Source organism: Narcine bancroftii, chromosome 1 (genome assembly GCF_036971445.1).
Source record: "Narcine bancroftii isolate sNarBan1 chromosome 1, sNarBan1.hap1, whole genome shotgun sequence".
NCBI classification, from domain to species: domain Eukaryota; kingdom Metazoa; phylum Chordata; class Chondrichthyes; order Torpediniformes; family Narcinidae; genus Narcine; species Narcine bancroftii.
Window position 1 is genome coordinate 481357320 of NC_091469.1, and position 24136 is coordinate 481381455.

A 24136-nucleotide genomic window follows, 5' to 3' on the forward strand; every position below is an offset into this window, starting at 1 on the left:
AGGCCAAAGACAGCCAAAAAAAAATGGCAGCATTGCTGGAGCAGCTGTAATTTTTTCCGGGTGCTTCGATCTTCCACAAGCATATCAGGTTGATGAATCTTTAAAATAAATTTTAGCTAACAGTGTATAATTCAATAGCTCCACATCTTTCCTTTTGTCCCCTCAACTTCCTTTCACTTTCTCCATTATCAACATTAATTAACTTTTTTTAAAATTTAGACATACAGCATGGTAAATTCATCAGTTTTCAGCCCATCAAGTCTGCTCTGGCATTTGAATCATGATTTAATCCATTACATGCTTTTTCCCTGTAACGTTTGACGCCCCCACCACTCATAACCTACTAACATTCGCTTTAAGTATATGCAATAAGTTAGCCTCCACAACTGTGGCAATTAATTCCACAGATTTATCACCTCTGGATAAATAAATTTTTCTTCATGTCTGTTTGAACCACAGAACACCATAGCACAGAAAACAGACCCTTCAGCTTTTCTAGCCTGCTCCAAACTATTATTCTGCATGGTCCCACTGACCTCCACTTAACCCTCCCAGCCATGCTCTTGTCCAAATTTTTCTTTAAAACGTTAAAATTGAGTCCACATTCATCACTTCAGCTGGCAGCTCATCCACACTCCCCCCACTCTCTGTGTGAAGAAATTCCCCCCCAATGTTGTCCCTAAACTTCTCTCCTTTCACCATTAAAGTGTCATTTTTATATTCTGAGGCTGTGCCCTCTGCTCCTGGACTCTCCCATTACTGGAAACACGTTCTCCACGTCCACTCTATCCAGGCCTATCAATATAGCCACATAAGAAACAGGAGCCAGGATTAGGCCATTTGGCCCATCAAGCCTGATGATGATTTTGGGCGATTTGGCCATGAACACAGCCTTTACCCTATAATTCTAATTCCCCTACTCTGCAAAAATCTATTGGCCTCCATTTTAAATGTACTCAATGAGGTTGCCTTCCCTGCTGTCCCAATATCAGTAGGTTTCAATGAGATTCCTTCTTAGCCTCCTAACTCCAGTGAGTAGTGGCACAGAGCCATCAAATGTACCTCGTTCATAAACCCACACATCTCTGAAATCATTATTGTAAACTTCCTGGGGACCCTCTCCAATGCAAGCACATCTTTTCTTAAATAGGGGGCCCAAAACTGCTCTCAATACTCCAAATATGGTTGGACCGATGTCTATTAAAGTTTTAGAGTATTATATCTTATATTTTATATACCAGTCTTCTGCACTGCATTTACTTTCCTTACTATTGACTCGAATTAACCTTTAGGAAATCACTCACATGTCCCTTTGGATCTCGGATTTCTGAATTCTCTCCATATATAAAAACAGTCTTCACTTCCCTATTCTGTGTTTATCTGCCACTTCTTTGTCCATTCACCAAACCTTTGCAGACTCCCTGCTTTCTAAACACTACCTGCCCCTCCACTTATCTTTGTATTATCCACAAACACAGCCACAAAGCCATCAATTCCACCTTTGTTGCTTAAGCTACTAAAACTCAACATTTTCTGATTATATTTCAGATTTGCAGCATTGGTAGTATTTCATTTGGATTGTAAATCAATAATAATGGATTAAACCATCAAATATTTTTCCCATCATCTTACTGTAAGGGATACTGGAATGTCAGGAGTCAAGTAAGTGCTAATTAAGAATGAAGTATGATGGGTTAAATCGGGGTGAGGGGATCATGGAATGTGAGGAAGGTTTAAACAAGTATAATAAGGGTCTTCAAAACAGGATAGCAAGTAGATAGATTTAGCAAGTCTTGGGGGTTGATTAATGAGCAAAGAACAAAGACATGATATCTCCTGGTAAACATTTGCAGGAAGACACAGAAACTGATAAGAAGTTAGAATACACGTAGACAAAATTACCTAATGCTAAACCAATCCAGGAGGCAGAAGAATGTTAAGGGGGAAGGTACCTCTGTACTGAAATGAAATGTACAAAAAGTTGGGTAAACCCCAGTATCAGTGTGTATTCCCAGGGTAAGGGGAAGCACCCAACTTTGCATTGTTGTAATAGTATAATAAATGTTCTTTGTTCTCAATTTTTGTCTTGAGTGAAATCTGTGAAGGCACCTCTGCTTCTCACAACTGGGGGATCGTCTGGGATCGCACTCCCTCCACTGACAGAGCGCCTGACTACAGGGGTAGGTGCACCCCGGCTGATTCAGCTGGACTCCCGGATGACGAAACGAGTGATATCCGAGAAGAGGCATTGAGAACAAACGACGGGAGGACGTTAAAGAAGCGCGCTAGGAATAGCTACTAGATTCCGGTAAGAGGAATTTTATTTTCCTGCTAATATGGGAGGAGGAAGTAGCAAGGGAAAAAGTCCTGAAGAAGGAAAGGGGAATAAGATACCAAAACATAGTCCGTTAGGATTAATGTTATCCAATTGGGGTGCGGGAAAAACCCGTGAGAAGGATAAGCAGACCATGGTCAGGTATTGTTGTCAGGAATGGGTTAAGAATCCGATAAAGGGGAGTGCGGTATATTGGCCAAAGTTCGGATCTGACGAGGACTGGATGTGTCAGGCATTGAACATCTGGCTCTACCAAAATCAAGGAGATAATATCAAGAGTAGAGAATATGCAGCCTGTTAGCTTAGTGGATCGTCTGATCAAATGATTTTGAGCGAGAAGGAATTTAGAAATAAGAAGGATAAGGAACCTTCTGCACCCGAAATAAAGGGATGGGATGTGTTACATTTCCTTCCTCCACCTTATGTTTCCCCTGTGCCGGCTCCCATTCCTTCCCCCTCCCCTACGCTTTACCCTTCTTCATCTTCCCCTCCTCCCCCACAGTTAGAGAAAGAAGGAGAAAGTAGGAGTGGTATGATGACTCGCTTACAGAGTGCAAGATTACCGCCTCAATTGACACGAGAGGGAGGAGACTTTGATTGTGAAGGTCATTCAGAAGAACAGTGTGAGGCCCTTCGGGAGGAAGGGGCAGGACTCTTTGATTTGTCTCCCAGAGGGCAAGAACCTAACCATCATAGAGGAGGAGATAAGTCAGAAACTAACTGGATGAGACCTTTACGAGGGGTTCCCTTGGGAGGGGATGCAGGGGGTCTCGGATTTGTGAATGTGCCTTTGACTAGTACTGAGGTGCGCAATTTTAAGAAGGAAATGACCTCTCTGATAGAAGACCCTCAAGGATGTGCAGAACAATTAGATCAATTTTTGAGGCCTAATATATATACCTGGGATGAATTAATGTCTATCTTTAAGGCTTTATTTACTTTGGACGAGCGTGGGATGATCCGCCAGGCAGGGATCAAAGTCTGGGATAGGGAACACCAAGGGGGGCCAGAGGCGATACCTGGAGAAGCTAAATTTCCCCTAGTAAACCCAAATTGGGATAAAACTACTAATGATGGTCGCATGCGAATGGATGAGTTCAGGGTTAATCTAATAAGAGGAATAAAGGAGTCTGTTCCAAAAGGACAGAACTTTAAGAAGGCATTTGAGGTTCCCCAAGGTCCCGAGGAGACCCCCTCTGCATTTCTGACTAGATTACGTGCGGCCATACAGCAATTTGGGGGGTTAGATATAGAATCCCCAGCAGGTGAACAGTTGGTATTGATGGGTTTTGTTACAAATTCAGCCCCAGATATCAGGAAGAAATTACAAAAGACAGAGAATTGGCATGAACAGGGAATATCATAGCTTTTGCAAATCGCACAAAGGGCATACGTCCAGAAGTCTGAAGAAAAACAGAAAGGGAAGGCTAAGATTTTGATGCAGGCAGTAAAGGAAGTTGTGGATGGAAAGCAAGGAAGTGTTAGGAGCCGTGTGTCAGCTCCTGGATGTTGGGAGGAGCGCTGGGAGTGGGGAGGTAGAGACTAGGGCAGAGGTAGGGGTAGAGGAGAATTCCGGGGATGGCGACCGTTTCTGGGACCCCGTGGAGACCCTGGCAGAAATTGGGAGACAGGAGCATTAGTTTGCTATTATTGTAAAAAGGATGGACACTTTAAGAGGGAATGCCCAATGCGGGCCGGGGAGACGCGATCTTACGCATTGATGGAGGCAGATTATGAATAGGGGGGGGTCACGGTTCTCAGTCAATACACACCGTGGGGCTGCACGGAGAACTATTGGTAAATTTAAGCATAGGACCCCACGGTGACAAAATGACTTTCCTAGTAGACTCCGGGGCAGCCCGGTCTAGTATTGTACAACGGCCCGAGGGTGTTACTACAGAAGGGATGGTGATGATTTCGGGGGTGGGGAGGAGAGATTTTGCGGTCCCTAAATTAAAGAATGTAAAGATACAAATGGGAGGAAAAATTGTAACAGAGGATATTTTATTAGTTCCCCAAGCTGGGGTTTGCTTGTTGGGATGTGATTTACAGGACTAATTGGCTATCGGTACAAGACCACAGGGATCAGGCATCGGGGTGCAATTTTATGTACTGACGGAGGAGGATTTGGGACTAATAAATCCTAGGGTATGGGCGAAAAGAGGCAATTGAGGAGGGTTAGATGTTCCTCCCCTGCAAGTTACTCTAAAGGACCCTGACCAGGTAGTCGACGAAAACAGTATCCAATTCCTATGGCTGGCCGAAAGGGGCTGCAGCCAGTAATTGATCAATTGGTGAAAGATGCTATACTCGAACCCTGTATGTCACCTTTTAATACTCCAATTTTACCTGTCCAAAAACCAGACAGTACATACCGATTAGTACAGGATTTGAGAGAGTTAAACAAAATTATTCTTACCCATTATCCAGTTGTACCTAACCCTTATACGTTGATGGGTAAGATTGATCCCCATAGTAAATGATTCAGTGTAAATGATCTCAAAGATGCCTTCTCGACCTGTCCTTTGGCAATAGATAGTAGGGACATGTTTGCATTTGAGTGGGAAAATCCTTTTACAGGACGGAAAAACCAATACCGGTGGACGGTCCTTCCCCAGGGTTTTACGGAATCACCAAATTTGTTTGGCCAAGTTTTGGAACAAGTACTAGATGAGGCCCCTCGGAGAGAGGATTGTCAATTACTACAATATGTTGAAGATTTATTAATCACGGGGGAAATGTATGATTTGGTTAAACAATACACTGTTGATTTATTGAATTTTCTAGGGAATAAGGGTCTTAGAGTGAGTGAATCGAAGTTGCAATTTGTTCAATCCGAGGTTAAATACTTAGGTCATTTGGTTAGTCAAGGAATTAGGAAGATAAGTCCAGAGAGAATATGCGGTATTTTGCAGGTCCCGCTTCCAAAGAATGCTCAAGAATTTAGGAAATTCCTTGGTTTGGTGGGATACCGTAGAATTTGGATTGAGAATTATTCTAGCCTGGTCAAATTTCTTTATGATAAACTTGCGACTCTAGGGGGCGAAACTGTTGTCTGGACGGAGGAGGAGATTAAAGATTTTACCTTGGAAAAACAGCGTCTTGCTAGTACCCCGGTTTTGGCCTTACCTGACCTAAATAAGCCATTTGACCTATATACCAATGCAAAAGAAGGTGTGGCCATGGGAGTATTAACACAAGAGCGGGCAGGCTTTAGACAACCAGTTGCCTTTCTATCAAAGATTTTAGATCCTGTTTGTCGTGGTTGGCCAGAATGTGTGCAAGCAATTGCAGCCACTGCTATTTTAGTAGAGGAAAGACGAAAAATTACGTTTGTTGCCCCGATAATAGTTCACACCCCTCACACAGTCTGCACCATTCTCTTACAACGTATCGGAAGGTGGCTTACTGATTCCAGAATTTTGAAGTATGAAGCAATCCTTATGGATAGGGATGATATGACACTGGTTACAAATAAAGATCAGAATCCAGCTGCCTTCTTGGTTTCTCCAGATTCTGATACTGTCCCCAATGATTTAGAGCATGTATGCTTAGAGGTGATAGATTTACAGACTAAAATTAGAGATGATTTAAGCGATGAACCTTTACGAGAGGGTGAAAGATGGTTTATTGATGGATATTTCCATTGCATTGATGGCATTCGTTATAGCGAGTATAGTGTAGTGGACGGGAATGAAGGAGTTGTGATTGAGCCGGTCGTCTCCCCGGTACTTGATCGGCCCAATCCTGTGAATTGTATGCCCTCTGTAGAGCTCTTCAGGGTCTAGAGGGAAAGGTGAGCACAATCTATACCGACTCCAAGTATGCTTTTGGTGTAGTACACACCTTTGGAAAGATTTGGAAAGAGCGGGGAATGATAACTGGGAAAGGATAAAAGTTGATCCATGAGAATTTAATTGTTCAATCTTTAGATGCTCTTATGTTACCTGAGGAGATAGCTGTAGTTCATGTACGAGGCCATCAAATTATTGACAGTCCTGAAACCCAGGGTAACAGATGGGCAGATGAAGCTGCCAAACAGGCTGCACTATCAAAAATAATAGAGATGCAGCTGTTAGTCCCCACCCAACATGAGATTCAAAAGACTCCCATCTTTTCACAGGAAGAGGAGGTTTATATGAAAAACCAGGGAATGCGTCAAACTGCAGATGGGTTATGGTGGACGGCAGAGGGGCGCCAAATCCTGAATAAGGCCTTGGCTCATCAAATTATTGATCAGCTCCACCAGCAGACAAACTGGGGAACGCAGGCACTTGTTGATGCCTTTGTATGGTCCTTTAATTGTTCTGGAATATACACCATAGCCAAAAAAGTACACGGGGATGTCCAATTTGTCAGCGAGTGAATAAGAAAGTAATGCGCCATGTAATGCCTGGGGGTCATGATATGGCCGTACGCCCATTTCAACGAATACAGATTGACTTCACGGAATTACCTAAGATAGGGGTTTATAAATATCTCCTGGTGATGGTGGATCATTTTACTCAATGGGTTGAGGCTTTTCCGACCCCCGATGATCGTGCTAGCACCATTATCCGGGTATTACTAGAGGCTATTATTCTGTGTTACGGCATTGTTCAAACCATTGACTCAGATCGAGGTACACATTTTACCTCTCAGGTACTCCAGGGTCTGTGTAAAATCTTGAGGATAGATTGGCAGTTATACACCCCTTAGCACCCCCAGAGTTCAGGCCGTGTTGAGCGGATGAATCAGACCCTGAAAAACCAACTCACTCGACTTCATGAGGAAACTGGCCTCTCCTGGGTTAAATGCTTACCTTTAGCTTTAATCAGGATTCGCACAGCTCCTCGTAAGGACCTTGCTGTCTCACCATATGAGATGATGTTCGGTCTTCCCTACATGGACTTCCACACCAATTCCCCTACCCCTGAGGCTAACGACCAATATATATCTAAATATTTACAGGGGCTTTCCACTTCTTTGAATGACTTAAAACAGAAGGGATTATTAGCTCAAACCCCACCCTTGGACTATCCCATTCATTCCATTAAAGCTGATGAATGGGTATATGTAAAAGCGTGGCAAGGCCATAAACTAGAACCTGTATGGGACGGCCCTTTTTGTTTACTTTTGATTACAGACACTGCAGTACGAATAAAAGAAAAGGGATGGACTCACGTGCAATGTGTTAAGTGTACTAATCCACAGACTAAAGACGTTGACAATATCCCCTCTACCTGGCATGCAGTCTCGCATCCTTCTGGTCTGAAAGTCACTCTCCGCCGAAAAAAATTGTTATAATATTATTTTTACTATTTGCGGTATTGTTTTCTTGCTGGTTCCCAATTTTTGGGAAAATACCCAATGTATTAAGTCCTCCTGGAATAGGGGCAGCATTGGTGATAGTTACTTTGAAGAATGGACAAGTTTACCTTTAGAATGCAAACAGGGCACAGGTAGGAAGTGCATTCACAGTGGGGTACCTTATTTAATATGGTTTAATTTAGGATCCCAACATGGACCAGGGAAGAAAAACTGTCCTAGGGGAGTGGCTTGGGTCTGCGTCCCGGCCTCTACGGGTATTAAAAAGACAAGTGCAGAGGAGATGGTGGGAGAATTATAAGCAAAATATTAGTCAGGGCTATACCTGGAGTAGGGATAACGGGTATATTTATGCTAATGCTCGCAGACAGGCTGCTATTCACCAGTTAGGTGACAATAAGTGGGTAGATCAACGAACAGCTGACTTGCTGGGGTTGAAGAATTGTTGGATTTGCGGAGGGCCAACTAGAGATGGTACCTGGCCCTGGCAAGGTGAGCCTTTGGATATATGGGAACTTCTACGCTTTAATGGTACAACAAATAAAATTGAACGCCCCCCCAAACTTGGCATCTTGTAAATCATCCATTGGGTGACGAATGCATCCAGAAGGCTAAAGGCCATCACTATAAGGGGGATTCCAGTTATAAACGACTTAAGCTGCTCAAGAATACTACAGCTGTTTGGTATCCTGCAACCCCTACCTGGTATTTCTCTATGAAAAGAGATTCAGATAGTGTGCTTTATGAGAGTATGAATGACACCACTGACATATGGAACTGTTCAGGTAACAATCCTTACCGGGGCATACCCTCGCTTCGGCAGGTCTGGAGCCAGACTATCCCACATGGATATGCACCAGAGGGTTTATATTGGATTTGTGGGAATATGGCTTATACCTTTTTAGAACCTGATTGGAGTGGCACTTGTTGTATTGGAATCATTCAACCTCAATTTGTCTTACTGCCTTTGCAGGCCGACCATCACCTTTCCACCAAGTTATATATGCGCCTGATCCCACAATCTCCTCAGGATACTCGTCCAAATAGAGAACTTAAAATTGGAAGTTGGGGTGAAGACTGGCCCCCTGAACGTATTATTTCATATTATGGCCCTGCTACTTGGGCTCAGGATGGATCATGGGGATAACGAACCCCCATTTATATACTAAATCGTTTGATCAGACTCCAGGCAGTTTTGGAAATTATCACTAATCAGACAGCGACAGCCTTAGATTTATTGGCTGATGAGCAACAACAGATACGTGTTACAGCTTATCAAAATCGCCTGGCCCTTGATTAATTGTTGGCCGCTGAAGGCGGCGTCTGTGGAAAACTGAACCTTACCAATTGTTGTTTGAAAATTGATGTCAATGGCCAGGCGGTAAAAAATATTTCTTCAGGAATTCGAAAACTTTCCCATGTCCCGGTCCAGACTTGGCATCTATGTGATGGACTAAACTTTTTACTGGTGAATGGAGTTGGATACACACGGCCCTTATAGCAGCTGGACTTTTTATTTTAGCCTTCATAATAATTCCCTGCCTAATGCCTTGTGTGCAGTGTTTAATTCAACGGGCCCTTCGGCAGGTCACTACAACCCAAATGATGTATGCTTCCCAAACTCTGTCTGATGATGCTGAGGCCGCAGTTCGTTTACTCACTCGCTGGGAAAAGGACCAAGCTTAAAAGAACACTACCGAATGAGGGTTTACTAAGTGTAGCTAAAGAAAAAGGGTGGATTGTAAGGGATACTGGAATGTGAGGAGTCAAGTAAGTGCTAATTAAGAATGAAGTATGATAGATTAAATCGGGGTGAGGGGATACTGGAATGTGAGGAGTCAAGTAAGTGCTAATTAAGAATGAAGTATGATGGGTTAAATCGGGGTGAGGGGATCATGGAATGTGAGGAAAGTTTAAACAAGTATAATAAAATAGGGGTCTTCAAAATAGGATAGCAAGTAGATAGATTTAGCAAGTCTTGGGGTTTGATTAATGAGTAAAGAACAAAGACATGGTATCTCCTGGTAAACAAGTTTGCAGGAAGACACAGAAACTGATAAGAAGTTAGAATACACGTAGACAGAATTCTTTCTTTGGCTTGGCTTCGCGGACGAAGATTTATGGAGGGGGGTAAAAAGTCCACGTCAGCTGCAGGCTCGTTTGTGGCTGACAAGTCCGATGCGGGACAGGCAGACACGATTGCAGCGGTTGCAAGGAAAAATTGGTTGGTTGGGGTTGGGTGTTGGGTTTTTCCTCCTTTGCCTTTTGTCAGTGAGGTGGGCTCTGCAGTCTTCTTCAAAGGAGGTTGCTGCCCGCCAAACTGTGAGGCGCCAAGATGCACGGTTTGAGGCGTTATCAGCCCACTGGCGGTGGTCAATGTGGCAGGCACCAAGAGATTTCTTTAGGCAGTCCTTATACCTTTTCTTTGGTGCACCTCTGTCACGGTGGCCGGTGGAGAGCTCGCCATATAACACGATCTTGGGAAGGCGATGGTCCTCCATTCTGGAGACGTGACCCATCCAGCGCAGCTGGATCTTCAGCAGCGTGGACTCGATGCTGTCGACCTCTGCCATCTCGAGTACTTCGACGTTAGGGGTGTAAGCGCTCCAATGGATGTTGAGGATGGAGCGGAGACAACGCTGGTGGAAGCGTTCTAGGAGCCGTAGGTGGTGCCGGTAGAGGACCCATGATTCGGAGCCGAACAGGAGTGTGGGTATGACAACGGCTCTGTATACGCTTATCTTTGTGAGGTTTTTCAGTTGGTTGTTTTTCCAGACTCTTTTGTGTAGTCTTCCAAAGGCACTATTTGCCTTGGCGAGTCTGTTGTCTATCTCATTGTCGATCCTTGCATCTGATGAAATGGTGCAGCCGAGATAGGTAAACTGGTTGACCGTTTTGAGTTTTGTGTGCCCGTAGACAGAATTACCTAATGCTAAACCAATCCAGGAGGCAGAAGAACGTTAAGGGGGAAGGTACCTCTGTACTGAAATGAAATGTATAAAAAGTTGGGTCAGCTCCAGTATCTGTGTGTATTCCCAGGGTAAGGGGAAGCACCCAACTTTGCATTGTTGTAATAGTATAATAAATGTTCTTTGTTCTCAATTTTTGTCTCGAGTGAAATCTGTGAAGGCACCTCTGCCTCTCACATTACTACAAAAGTTATATTTTTACAATTCTTCTGTGAATGATTCTCCATGACCATTTTGTAAAATAACACTAATTTTGCTCATTGATATTATTTTTGGCATAATAATCAATGACCAATTCAATCACTGAAGCTATGTAGCACATATGCTATAACTTCTAGCTTCATTAAACAGGTTACCACCCAAGTTTGTTATCTTTGAAATAACTGTGAGTATTCAAATTTGGAATTGGTTACCAAATGGAATTCCATAGCTAAAATGGAATTTAATTCCTATCAATCCAGAGGTCATGTGCTTAAGGTGAGTGGAGATAACTTTAGGGGAGGAAACAGAGATAATTTTTTTTGTGGTGGATGCCTGGAATGTATTGCTGGTGGTGGTCATGGAGGCTAGTACAATAGGGACATTCAAAAGACTCACAGACAGACACATGGGCGTAAGAAAAACAGAGGGTTATGGGTGTGTGGTTGGGAAAGAGTAGGTTGTTGTAGAGCCATCTTATATCGGCCAGCACAACATCGTGGGCTGCAGGATATCTTCTGTACTGTAATGTTCTACATACCTTGTATAAAACACAAGAAAACTGGTAGCGTGACAGATTCTTCTTCTTTGGCTTGGCTTCGCGGATGAAGATTTATGGAGGGGGTAAATGTCCACGTCAGCTGCAGGCTCATTTGTGGCTGACAAGTCCGATGCGGGACAGGCAGACACGGTTGCAGCGGTTGCAGGGGAAAATTGGTTGGTTGGGGTTGGGTGTTGGGTTTTTCCTCCTTTGCCTTTTGTCAGTGAGGTGGACTCTGCGGTCTTCTTCAAAGGAGGTTGCTGCCCGCCAAACTGTGAGGCGTCACAGATTATGTTGTGTTATATTGCATATAGATATGTTTTTGGGAGATAAAGTGTGGTAGATGTTTTAGTGTAGGTCACATACAAACACTTCAAAACAGATCTTATTTAAAACACTGGAGCTCTGCTCAAGCTAGACAGGCCGGCTCCAAGAGCCTTTGCAAAAGCTTTGGAGCGTGCCCAAGAGACTTCACTAAAGGATTGTTTTGAAAATCAACAGATGAAAGAATTCTGAGGAGTAGGTTTGGAGCTACAGGCTGTCTGGGAGTGCTGTTTGCTGTTCTAAGAGGGTCATGTGGATTTTGCAAGCAGAGAGGGAGTCAAACAGGCTTTTCTCTGAGAGAGAGAGAGAGAGAGAGAGAGAGAGAGAGAGAGAGAGAGAGAGAGAGAGAGAGAGAGAGAGAGCGATATAAATCAGTTCTGCAGTTTTACAGTCAGTTGCAATAGCTGGGACTGCAACAGGACAAGCTGGCAAGCTTGTGGAAAAACCCTATTTTGAAGACGGGTTATGAGTGCTCAGTTCAGCCTGGTCAAAGCCCTTGTGGTTCATACAAGAGGAGAGGACTGGCTGCCTAATGTTTCACTTGAAATAAGGGAAACAAAAAGGAACTCTGTGAAGACCTGAAAGAAAGAGGTTATCATCTGGAAAACCCTGATGGGGCAAGTTTCTTCGGCAAGACACTGACATGCCTAATTACAAGGAATCAGTTTGTATCCAACAAACAACAAATCTCTCTGGGAATACCGACCAGAACCTTCCTGAGCAGTAACCATTTACCTTTCAAGCACTTAATGTTAAATTCTGTGCACAGTATAAGAATAGCTTGAAACCAGTAAACTTGGAAGAATGAGAAGTGAGATTGGACTGTGAATCAAAGAACTTTTCTAAACCTTCCTGAGCAGTAACTATTTACCTTTCAAGCACATAATGTTAAATTCTGTGCACAGTATAAGAATAGCTTGAAACCAGTAAACATGGAAGAATGAGAAGTGAGATTGGACTGTGAATCAAAGAACTTTTCTAAACTTGTATACACATTACATACATGTGCGCTTAGAATAAGAGGGTTAAGTAAGTTAATAGTAATAAGTTAAAGTTTGGTTCTGTTTTTATGTTTAAAGATCATTAAATGCAACTTTTGTTTAAGTAACCACTTGTCTTGCTGAATATCTATTGCTACTGGGTTTTGGGGTCCTCTGGGCTCATAACAGTAGTCTCTAAAAATCTCCAGTGGTATGGGGGAATCTTCAATATAATTAACATTTTCAAATAGAGTATTATTTATCTAACTCACCTTTCACAGTTAAGGAAGCTGTGGTTTGATGATCTCCAGATATACAGGTATATTCACCCGAGTCCCCTGATGTCAGGTTGTGTACGCATAACTTGTGTATACAACCTTCCTGTTTAATTTCATACTTGCTACTTGAAAAGATTGTTGTTAATCCTTTTTTCCAAATGACTTGAACATTCAATCGTGAGAGCTCACAGTGCAATATTGCTGTTTCAGCCTCATTCACTTCCATACTTTGAAGTTGTTTAGTGAAAGTTGCAGGAAGAGCTGAAAAATGAAACAATAACAAAATTTCAGATGGCTCCTAATTGAAACTTCTGTTGTATAGTATAAATTAAAACATATACATCAAATGTAGGTAGTTACTGAGGAATTGTATGGCATTTTCTTTTGATGTACTAAAATATGGCAAATGGCCAAAGAAATCCTAAAAAAAGCCCTGAAATTTGTCAAAGTTAGAAACATTACTGTGATTTATCTCCAGAAACAAAAGTGCTAAAATGGAATCTGTACAATTCCTATCAATCCTTCAATTACACAATGAATGTTTTGGTCATTGAGAAACAGAGGAATCTTGATGTGCATGTCCAAGGATCTCTGAATATTACAGCACAGGTAAGTAAGGTAGTAAAGAAGGCACACTTACCTTCATTCGCCAAGGCATAGAATACAAAAAAGATTCAAGAGTCAACATTCTTTTATTGCAATAAAACAGAAACATGTGATATGGCACAAAATTTCCTTTAGTCTATCATAAGTCAGAAAAAGATTTGCCATCAGCATAAATTGCCTGGTGCCCCTGACAATCAGAGAAAGAAAAGCAAAAAAAAGTACCCACAGACTAATTGAATATCCATGGATTTGCCTCCAGTGCTCCCACTGTCTCTACAGCCATATAGCCTCCAGTCCAAACCATTGGCAACCCGAGCTCCACATTCAAACCTCTGACACGTTCAGGGAGCCTCTCGCATCCCGGTTCTGATCACTGGTAGCCTTTTAGACAATCTTGAGCCATTCTCCAGCAGTCCACAGTCTGGTGTGAGTCCTTTAACTGCAGTTGGCAACATCCCTTAGCCTGCGTGGCTTCTTCTTCACCTCCAGTCACCAACAGCTCACTGCCTGTATGCTCTTCAGTTTCAGAGCTCATCGCTGGTCCACCACCATGGTTATTGTCACATGGATCTTGTGTTTTTATTCTCCTTCTCAACTGTGAAGTGGTCTGCAGCAGACCTCTGCAACCCCTTGTGGTGTCGGCCAAACATAGGCACTGCTATATTGGGCCCAGATACCATGGTTGGAAGGATTGTAAAATAAGGTACCATCAGCTCCTTTAACAGGAGCTGAAGGCAGTCAAACTGGGTGGTTGGATCAGTGAGGGAGCACTGTGACTCCGCTCTCCACATTAAGCAGAAGTGCTGCTATTACAGCAACTCCTAGAGCGCTGCCATTATTTTTTATAGCGCAACATTGTAAAACACTGAGTAGGTAACAGGAGTGTTATGTTCAGTTCTGCTTACCACACTGCAGAAAGTATGTGTTTGCACTGAGTGTGCTCAATGGGATGGAATACATCAGTTATGAGGAGAGACTAGATAGTTTGGGTTGGTTTTCCTGCAGAGAAGATTGAGATGGCTGGAATTGAAATGGACTGCCTGATCTGGGGGAGATGGTATGAGTCTTATGCCAAGCCATACTTATACATAAGCAGAGATGCTCACAACATTCAAGAAGTACCTAGACAAATATTTGAATTGCCAAAGCTTGAATGGATACAGACTAAATGTTCCTCCATTTGGCAGGAAGATAAACAGCCTGAGGCTGTTGGGCAATGATATCTGCACAGTAGCTGCCATCTTATTCTTGGGCTTCCTGTACATTATGTTTGCCTCATGGTCCTCTAGTTCTAGACTCCTTATTTTAATATGGCAAGGGTGGAAAATTAAATTAAAATTTTGATGATTATTACATTTGCATATTTACTTGGTATGTACTGCAAGACAATAACATACGGGTGCAGACAACAAAATCTTCTCTTCAGGAGAACTATGGCATTCGTAATTATCCTGGCACTTGTGTGTCTCTGGTTGTGTCCATGCTCAGCTGATGAGGTTGGATAGAACATTAGTGTAATACCTGGAGAAAAAGGTAGCACTTTACCTCAGTGCCGCTGCTGAAGGCAGGGTAGTCTTCTTCAGGATGTCAAGTATGCTTCTCTGAAACATGGTACTTAATGGGAGGAATTCTTATAATCCACAAGCTCCATATTGAAGTAAAGACAATTCATTTCACAAAAATAGTCCAGACCATTAAGGGAACTCCATTTGGACATACACATCCAGTTAGTTTCTACCTGGGGGCATGGAACTTTTTAAACACAGGGAAATCCCAGTGCCTGATATGTTACCTGCTCCAAATGAAATAATTTCTGCATGAGATTAGTACAGGATGACCTGCATGAAGCAGCAAATTTGGAAATATAGTAAAAACCTGTTGCATCCTACTGGAATAACCCAACAGGGAGGATATTGAGATTCAACATGACCTTGATTTCACTATATTTGACAATTGTGAATTATGAAGCATTTTTTTAAAAGGCAGAAATATACAAAGATCTGGAAAATACATTTTTCATTTTCTTTGAAATCTAATGTTTTTTAACCATTACCTTTGACATTAAGCTGAGCTGAAGATGTGTACTTCCCAACCTTAAAAATCATAGTACCAGTGTCATCTTGTGTGATTTTTCTTAACAGAATAGTATGAATATTACCATTCTTCACTGAAATCTCATTCATTTCATTATTCTGCAGTTCAATTCCTCCCAAAATCCATTGAACACCTCGTGCATTTTCATGGGACAGCTTACATTCAAACAAAGCTTTGCCACCTTCAATCACTTCCAAATTTTTCAAACCATCAATAATTTTTATATCTAGCTCTAGAAAAAAAGAGAGAGAAAAAAAAACAGTAAATCAATAGTCTTCAAAGAAAATTTTGGTTGAGAGAGGCTAAAAATTGACGTGGAAACAAGGTAAATCTGAACTGTTACAGTGACCCACTGTAAACAGTGTATATCCCAAAGAATTTTAGTGCTTTTTTAACCTTTTAAATAACCCTCTTCCAAAAAGTGCAGATTTTTTTTAATGCAGCAACAACCCCTCTCAGTAAATCAATCAGCCAAAAAATGTAGAAATTGCTATGTACTCCTGGCTTCGAATCATGGAATTGTCATTGTGCCAGCTCAAGTTCCTAAGAGTATAAGAAATAGGAGCAGAATTCAATTCCTCGTACCTGCCATTATTCCAAAACCTTTAATTCCCCTGCTATGCAAAAATCTTTCTTACTCGCTCTTAAGTATCTTTCTGACTGAGTAAGATAGATTCCCTGATTGCTAGAAGGCTCATTCTGCTGTGATGGAAAGATGTCGTCCCTCCCACGCATACACAATAGTTATTGGATTTGACGGCATCACTTTCTCCAAAGAAAATTAAGTGTTCAACTACTATAACAATATATTAAATTTTCTTCTCTTATGGGTTTTTTTCAACTATTTTCAAAATTTATAGATCAATTATTTTTGGTCCTTTTTTTTCCTTTCCCTTTTTTGAACCTATTCATATCAAAATTAGTAGTTGATGGTGACTTTGACAGCAATTGCTCAGGTTGGGGTTAGAAATTAGATGAACAATAGATTTTTTTTTCTTTTTTTCATCATCAGTTACATGGATCATACATAACTTTAACCATTGTTTATCATCTGTAATTCTATTTTATCTTTACCTGAACATTATTTCATATGTAACCTGATTTTTTCCCCCCCCACAAAAAAACAATAAAAAGATTGAAAAAGAAAGAAATATCTTTAACGAGGCTGTTTCTACAGCTTCCTTGGGCAGAGATTTCCACAGTGTCACTACTCTCTGGAAAAATCAGATCGTCTTCGGCTCCATCCTAAATCTCCTCCCTTGAATCTTGAGGCTATGTCCCTTCATTCTAGTCTCACTTACCAGTGGAAACAGCATCCTGCCTCTATCTTCTGTATATCTTTCATCATTTAATATGTTTCTATAAAATCCCCTCTCATTCTCCAACGAGTATAGTCCCAGGTTACTCAAATCTCTCATTCAACTTTATTTTACCTATACCAAGGTGCAGTGATAAAGTTTGTTTTCCAAGCAGTCCAGCTAGACAGACCTTACATAGTGCAGCAAGTAAGGCACAGTACAAAAATGCATAGTAACAGAGAGAGATCAGTTAGTACAGAACAGTGGCAACATAATTTACTAGAATGAGGTTCGTTCAGGAATCTGATAATGGCGTAAAACTGTTCCTGAATCTGATGGTGTGTGATCTCATATTCAGGAATCTTCTTCCTCATTCCATGAGGAAGAAGAGACTGTAGCCAAAGTGGGATGAGTCTTTTAATAATGGTGTTTCCTGTGGTAGGGGAGTAAAGGACAACAGGACACAACTTCAGGATTTAAAGACATCCATAGAAAAGAGAGATTTTAAAATTTATATTATAAATTTTTCAGCCCATGAGCCCATGCCGCCCAATTTACCTACAACCCCTAGTACATTTTGGAAACCAGACCCCAGGGAAAACCCACACAGACATAGAGAAAACATTCCAACTCCTTACAAACAGCACAGAATTCAAACTCATGCCAATTGCTGGTGCTGTAGCAGTGTTGCGCTAACCGCAGTGTTAAGAGTGTGACACGTTAATTTGACAGAATTTCTTTAGCCAGAGAGTGGTGAACCTCTGGAATTTACTACCATAGTTAGCTATGGAGACCAGGGCCTTGGGCTTATTTAAGACAGAGATTGATAAGTATGTGAATAATCAGGGTATCAATGGTTATGGGGAATGGAGCTGAGTGGGAGAATGGGTCAGCTCATGATATAATGGCAGAGTCGAGCCACTCCTCCTCCTGTATCTCATGGCTCATAAATTTCCTTCAGGGATGAAAATGCTGTAGCCATTCTGTTAGGTCTCTGCTGTGTTCATGAATGAGTGAGTCAAACACCAGACTGAGTCGAAATCAAGGTTCTTTATCGCCAGATTGTAACACTTGCAACTAACAGTGTTAGTTGGAGAAGGCGCATACTGCCGTTATCAGCAAGTGGTGTTTTTTATATACCTCAGGATACGTCCTTAGTAAATGATCATACCATGACATTGTCCAATGAATAAACTGTTGCTATCCTTCTCTGCTAGCCTCCTGCACATCAATTTGTCATCCCCACTCTTATCTTGAGAGTACAAGGTCACAACTGCATCTTGTTACGGCCCAGCACTGGGTGACTCCCTCTACATTCCCAGCTCATGATGTTTTTACCTAACAATCCCTCCTTTGTCCTCTTTAGAGGACATACCATGATCATGGTATGATAATTTATTAAGGACGTATCCTGAGGTATAAAAAACCAGCGCTTGCTGATAACGGCAGAATGCGCCTTCTCCAACTAACACTGTTAGTTGCAAGTGTTACAATCCGGCAATAAAGAACAAAGAACCTTGATTTCGACTCAGTCTGGTGTTTGACTCACTCATTCATGAACAAAGCAGACCTAACAATTCCCAGTCTGATTTACATGTGATTCAAAACCACCAAATGCCTCATCAGATAAGGCCAAAGAGGAATGAACAATTAATACCAACATTAACATTGCCAGAAACCCTGGCAAATTTCTACAGATGTGTGGTGGAAAATGTGCTGAACGTCTCCATCACCATCTGGTATAGGGACACCAATTACCCTGAGTGTAAAGCCCTCTGAACTCAGCCCAGAACATCACAGGCAAAACCCTCCCAACTATGAGAATATTTGGGAACATTGCCATTGGGGAGCAGCAGCAATCATCAAGGCTCCCCAGCACCTAGCACATGCTCTGTTCTCACTGCTGCCATCAGGAAAGAGGTATAGTAGGCCCCACATGTCTTGCACCACCAGGTTCAGGAACAGCTGCTACTCCTTCACCATCAGACTCCTCAACAACAAACTTAATCAGAGCTCATTTAAAGACTTGCTTGTGCTCTTTATTGATTTTTCTATTATTATTATTCTCTCTTTATTGCATAGTTTGTTTACATTTGTTATCTGCTTACAGTTCTCTATTTGTTTACACGTGCAGTTTTTTTTTAACACTACCAATAAGTGGTAATTCTGCCTCGGCCGCAGGAAAAAAGAATCTCAGAGTTCTATATGTATTGTATGTACTCTGACAATAAGTCTGAAATCTGACATTGCCCATAATATCCATTCCCCACGAATGACCACAAAAAAATCTTGAGGAAGCTTATGTTTTTATTCAAGCTTTCTGTCCAATTTTCTCTGGTTAACTTTAAAGAAACACTGAGGGTCTTTTTTTTTTTTTATTTTTCACACCATAAATCACATTAGCCATGATATACACTTTTTCTTTGTCTTTTTGATGAAAGCATTGATCAACTGTTTATAATATTTAATTATATTTTCTTACGCATCCTACTTGGAACTCCTAACAAAACAAGGGCTTGTAATTTCCACATGATAATTCAGAAAATAGTCTGCCTTTCAATTAAAAAAAATAATGTTCATTATTACCTCTGACAGTTAAGAAGGCAGTAGTCTGTTGATCCCCTGAATCACAAGTATATTCCCCAGCATCTGCTAACTCCAGATTGTGAATTAGTAATTTGACAATGGTGCCTTCCTGTTTCATTTCATATTTGTCGTTTGGTTTTAGTACCACAGCTTCCTTTCTCCATTCCACAAAGGCATCAGGTTTAGTAAGCTCACAGGGCAGGATTACTGAATGGCCTACTTCTGCTTCCTCATTTTTAAGCCATCGCTTGAAAAGTACTGGCAAGGCTGAAAGGTTATAATTATCAAAACAATACAAAAACATAGAAAAATGTCTATTGGTAAAAGCAAAGAAAGTAGGTTACTTTAATAAACATAAGGGTTCAATTCACCAATGGATTTCTCAGCAAAGAATTAATGGAGAATATCATTTTTACATAAGTGCAGAAGTTTCCACACAGCCCATTGGTTCTAAAATCTATTATTTAAGAACTATTCATTGTCTACAAAAATACAGCTATTAGTTTCCAGGCAACTAGTATAAAATGCCTCTCTGCCGAAAATTACTATTAATAGTTGTCTGTGTTTACACAAAACCAATTAAGGCTTGTAAAAATGAATAAATTCAATTCATTAACCACCCTGATATATTTTTCCTTGGCCACATCCATTGCCAGGATAGAACTAAATGTAAATGTGAAAACAGCATATTATATTCCTTCTGGCCTGCCTTAAACCCAACAGCATGAACATTGATTTTTCTAATTTTAGGAAACATCACTTGTATCTAATTCTACCATTTCTTTTTTTCTTTTCCCCCCCCCCTCCCAGTGGCCTTCATCTCACCACCTTCTGTCCAATATCCTATCACCTCTAACCCCCTCCCAAATTTCATCCACTCCTTGATATAATTTAAACCTCTTCTTCCTACTTTATTATCTTGATATAGGGCCCTGACCCAAAATGTTGACTGACAATTTGTAGCCATGTTGCTGCCTAACCTGTATCACTCTTGGTCACTTTATCCTCCAGTCCTCTCCCTTCTCTCAAATTTCAAGCCATGTTTAATTTCCAACCTTTCTCAGTTCTAATGAGGATTATCAATTTGAAATATTAATTGTTTCTTTTCACAGACACTGTGTGAGCTGATAAATAATTACAGCATTTTCTATTTTACTTCAGATTTCGAGTGTCTGAACTTTTAATTTTTTTTACTGCTCTATTAACCTACCTTTCACAGTTACAGAAGCTGTGGTTTTCTGATCCTCAAAACAACAAGAATATTCTCCAGCATCGACTGATTCCAAATTGTGAATCTGTAATACTTGGACACAACCTTCCTGCTTCATTTTATATTTTTCACTTGGACAGATCAATAGGGATTCTTTCCTCCAGTTAACTGGAATTTGAGGTTTGGATAGCTCGCAACGTAGGATGGCCATCCCATGCTCTTCAACTTCTTGGCTCTGAAGTTCTTTTATCAACATTACTGGTGCAGCTGAAACAGAGACAAAATAACGGATTTAATAGGTTTTCTGAAAAATATAATCCTTCATTAACAAGAACTATAATGAAGGAGAAGGAATAAGAAGTGTAAACCACATATAATCATTACATGTATCTCAATTTGTGTGTGTATAACACCGAAGGAGAGGTCTAGGTTTAACCTTTATCCCTATTTGAACCACTGTTGACATTGCTTGGGATCAATTTTATTGTCAGACTACATACATGACAACACATACAACTCTGATATTCTTTTTCCTGTGGGCCAAGCAGAATTTATATTAGTTGGTTATGCAAACTAGTGAGGAAAAAGATACATATACAAAAGAGAGAAACATAAGCAAAAAAAAAGTAAATAAACTGATGGTAATACTCAATAATAAATAATGTGCAAATTAAGTATCCTTAAATGAGTCTCTGATTGAGTATGCTGTTCAGGAGTCTGATGGTGAAGGGGTCGCAATTGTTCCTGAACCTTGGTGAAATGAGTCTTGTGGCACCTATACCTTTTCCTGGTGGAAGCAGCAAGAATAGAGCAAGTGGATCCTTGATGATTGCTGCTAAGTTATTGGTTCAGGTGGGCTGGTGGGTTTGGGCATGTGATATTAATGTTTGGCATATTATGGTCTTTAAAACAAACTAAATAATTGCCTCCCTGAATAATTGCCAGACATTATGCTTTTAAATGGTCACCCTTCAATATCATTCCTGCATGTGAAATACAAGATACATCATATTTCTATATGACTTGAATAATAGTCAAATATTTTTCATACATGACTAAAATATGATAAATTGATTGTTCTGAAAATAATATAAAACTTCGTTTGCAAAGAAACATTCATTTTCAAATAATCAAGTTTTTCAGTTTTATAATTCTTTTTGTTGGGATTCAGATGTCATTGGCTTTATTGCCTCTTGTTAGTTATACTTTAGAGTAGGTTGAACCTCTTTTCTGGTGAAGATACTTTTAAAATGCCGTTTGGTAGGGAATTCCTGAATGTAGTAAAAATATTCAGAAGTGTTGGAGGAACTCAGCAGATCTTGCAGCATCCATAGGAGGTAAATATATATTTAACTGATGTTTTGGGCCTGAGCCCCTGTTCAAGATATGAGTGAGAAGCAGGTAGGCGCCTGAATTAAATGGTTGTTGAGAAGTAAAGAAAGGCAGGGGAGGAGCAGATACAGTGTTAATTGGATATTGAAAGGAGACATGAGAGAAGAACGTTGAGAATTGATTGAGAGAGGGGTGAGTAGGCCTCATGAATTCAAAGCTAAGGGAAAGGAGACAGAAGGGGAAGGGCAAAAAGAGAGAGAGACACACACATAGGTAAAGATGAGGGGAGAAGGGTTGTTACTGGAAAATGGAGGACGATGTTAATGCCATCCAGTTGCAAGGTGTCCAGAGGGAATAGGAGATGTTATTCCTCCAGTTTGCATGTAGATTCAGTTTGGCAATGCATGAGTCTATGGACAGACATGTCAGCAAGAGAATGGAGATAGGAACTGAACTGGGTGGCCACTGAGAGATCCCCGCTATTGTAGCAGACAGAGTGAGGTGGTCAACAAAGCGATCTCCCAGCCTGCATCTTCTCTCTCCAATGCAGAGGAGACCACACTGGGAGATGAACCCATTCAATTCCTGAATTTAGGCCTGTTAATTATGCATTTCTAAGTCGGGAAGTTATGCGATTTAGAGGGGAATCTGCAACTAAATGGAGTTCCTATATACCAGTTACCAATGTTTTTCTGTTTAAGAGGTGCTATCAAAGTAGCCATGCCCAAGTAAAGCTGTACATGTTTTCTGATGGCAGAAACTGCAGTTTTGATACAACAAAATGTATGCTAAGAGTTTATGTGGAATACCAATCAAGCAAGCTGCTTTGTCCAGCATTGTACTGACCTTAAGCATTGATGAAATAACATTAAACTTATTGGATAGTATACTATAGACAATAGACAATAGACAATAGGAGCTGGAGTAGGCCCTTCGGCCCGTCGAGCCAGCACCGCCATTTTACAGATCATGGCTGATCACTACCATCAGTAGCCCTTTCCAGCCTTATCCCCATAACACACATTTGACATGTCTTGAAGAGGATGAAAAGGCTTTAGATTATCAGGAGTTGAGTCACTCATCACTCAGCCAGTATCAATAAAGAGTCCCAACATGAAACTCTGATTGACCATTTCTCTCCATGGATATTGCCTGACCCCATTGAGTCCCTCCAGCTTCTCTTTGTTCACTCAAATTTCTAGCATCTGCAGTTTTTGGTGTTTCTCAAATTAAGTACATTGCTTGACTCATATTGTCCACTGAGTGAAACTTTGAGATATTGACCTGGGAGAAGACATGTCATTGGTTTACTTATCCTTCCAAATATATTGTGGAAATAATATTTGTGATACTGTATTTCCAGTGTTTTGAGATGCTTGCTGTGGATATTCCAGGTCTCAGAAAAATATGGCAGAGCTCCCCAATAGATGATTATTTTTGTACCAGGTTTGAAATCTCAATCTTCAAATAATATTTTCTTCAATCAACTAATACTCGTGCATTGAAGTTGGGAGTAAATTTCATCGTCATGGTCTATATTTGTCACAGGGTGGCTTCTGACATTTAGGAATGATCGATGTTTTCATTGTCAGAGGGCAGTTGGTGCAGTAAGGATAGCTTAGCTCAGGGTGTCTTGCTGATGTTGAGTATGGGAATAGTGAGAGGGTGGGGGTGGTGCTCATCCTCTCATGCTGTGTGAATGAATCAACAGTGGCTTGAATGTTGTCAACCAAGCCTGTGCAAATGCAAATATAGCCTTCAAATTGTACCTCCACTGCTAAGGTTTTGGAACTATTCTTTCTTTGGCTTGGCTTCGCGGACGAAGGTTTATGGAGGGGGTAAATGTCCACGTCAGCTGCAGGCTCATTTGTGGCTGACAAGTCCGATGCGGGACAGGCAGACACGGTTGCAGCGGTTGCAGGGGAAAATTGGTTGGTTGGGGTTGGGTGTTGGGTTTTTCCTCCTTTGCCTTTTGTCAGTGTCAGTGCGGTCTTCTTCAAAGGAGGTTGCTGCCCGCCGAACTGTGAGGCGCCAAGATGCACGGTTTGAGGCGAGATCAGCCCACTGGCGGTGGTCAA

At 41.2% G+C, this 24136-nt stretch overlaps 1 protein-coding gene across 14 annotated transcripts in view; it reads right to left on the reverse strand.

The window, feature by feature from the left end:
* LOC138751919 (obscurin-like) overlaps positions 1 to 24136 on the reverse strand; it is a 755203-nt gene that overhangs the window by 332032 nt on the left and 399035 nt on the right. For 13 of the 14 annotated variants that reach the window (XM_069914884.1, XM_069914878.1, XM_069914879.1 and 10 more), the window contains 4 exons: positions 20727 to 20993; positions 19517 to 19783; positions 15592 to 15864; positions 12927 to 13193 (listed from right to left, as the gene is read on the reverse strand). In XM_069914884.1, the coding sequence (XP_069770985.1) occupies positions 12927 to 13193; positions 15592 to 15864; positions 19517 to 19783; positions 20727 to 20993 (1074 nt within the window). The remainder of the gene's footprint in view (positions 1 to 12926; positions 13194 to 15591; positions 15865 to 19516; positions 19784 to 20726; positions 20994 to 24136) is intronic. The other variant, XM_069914883.1, reaches the window with a different exon arrangement.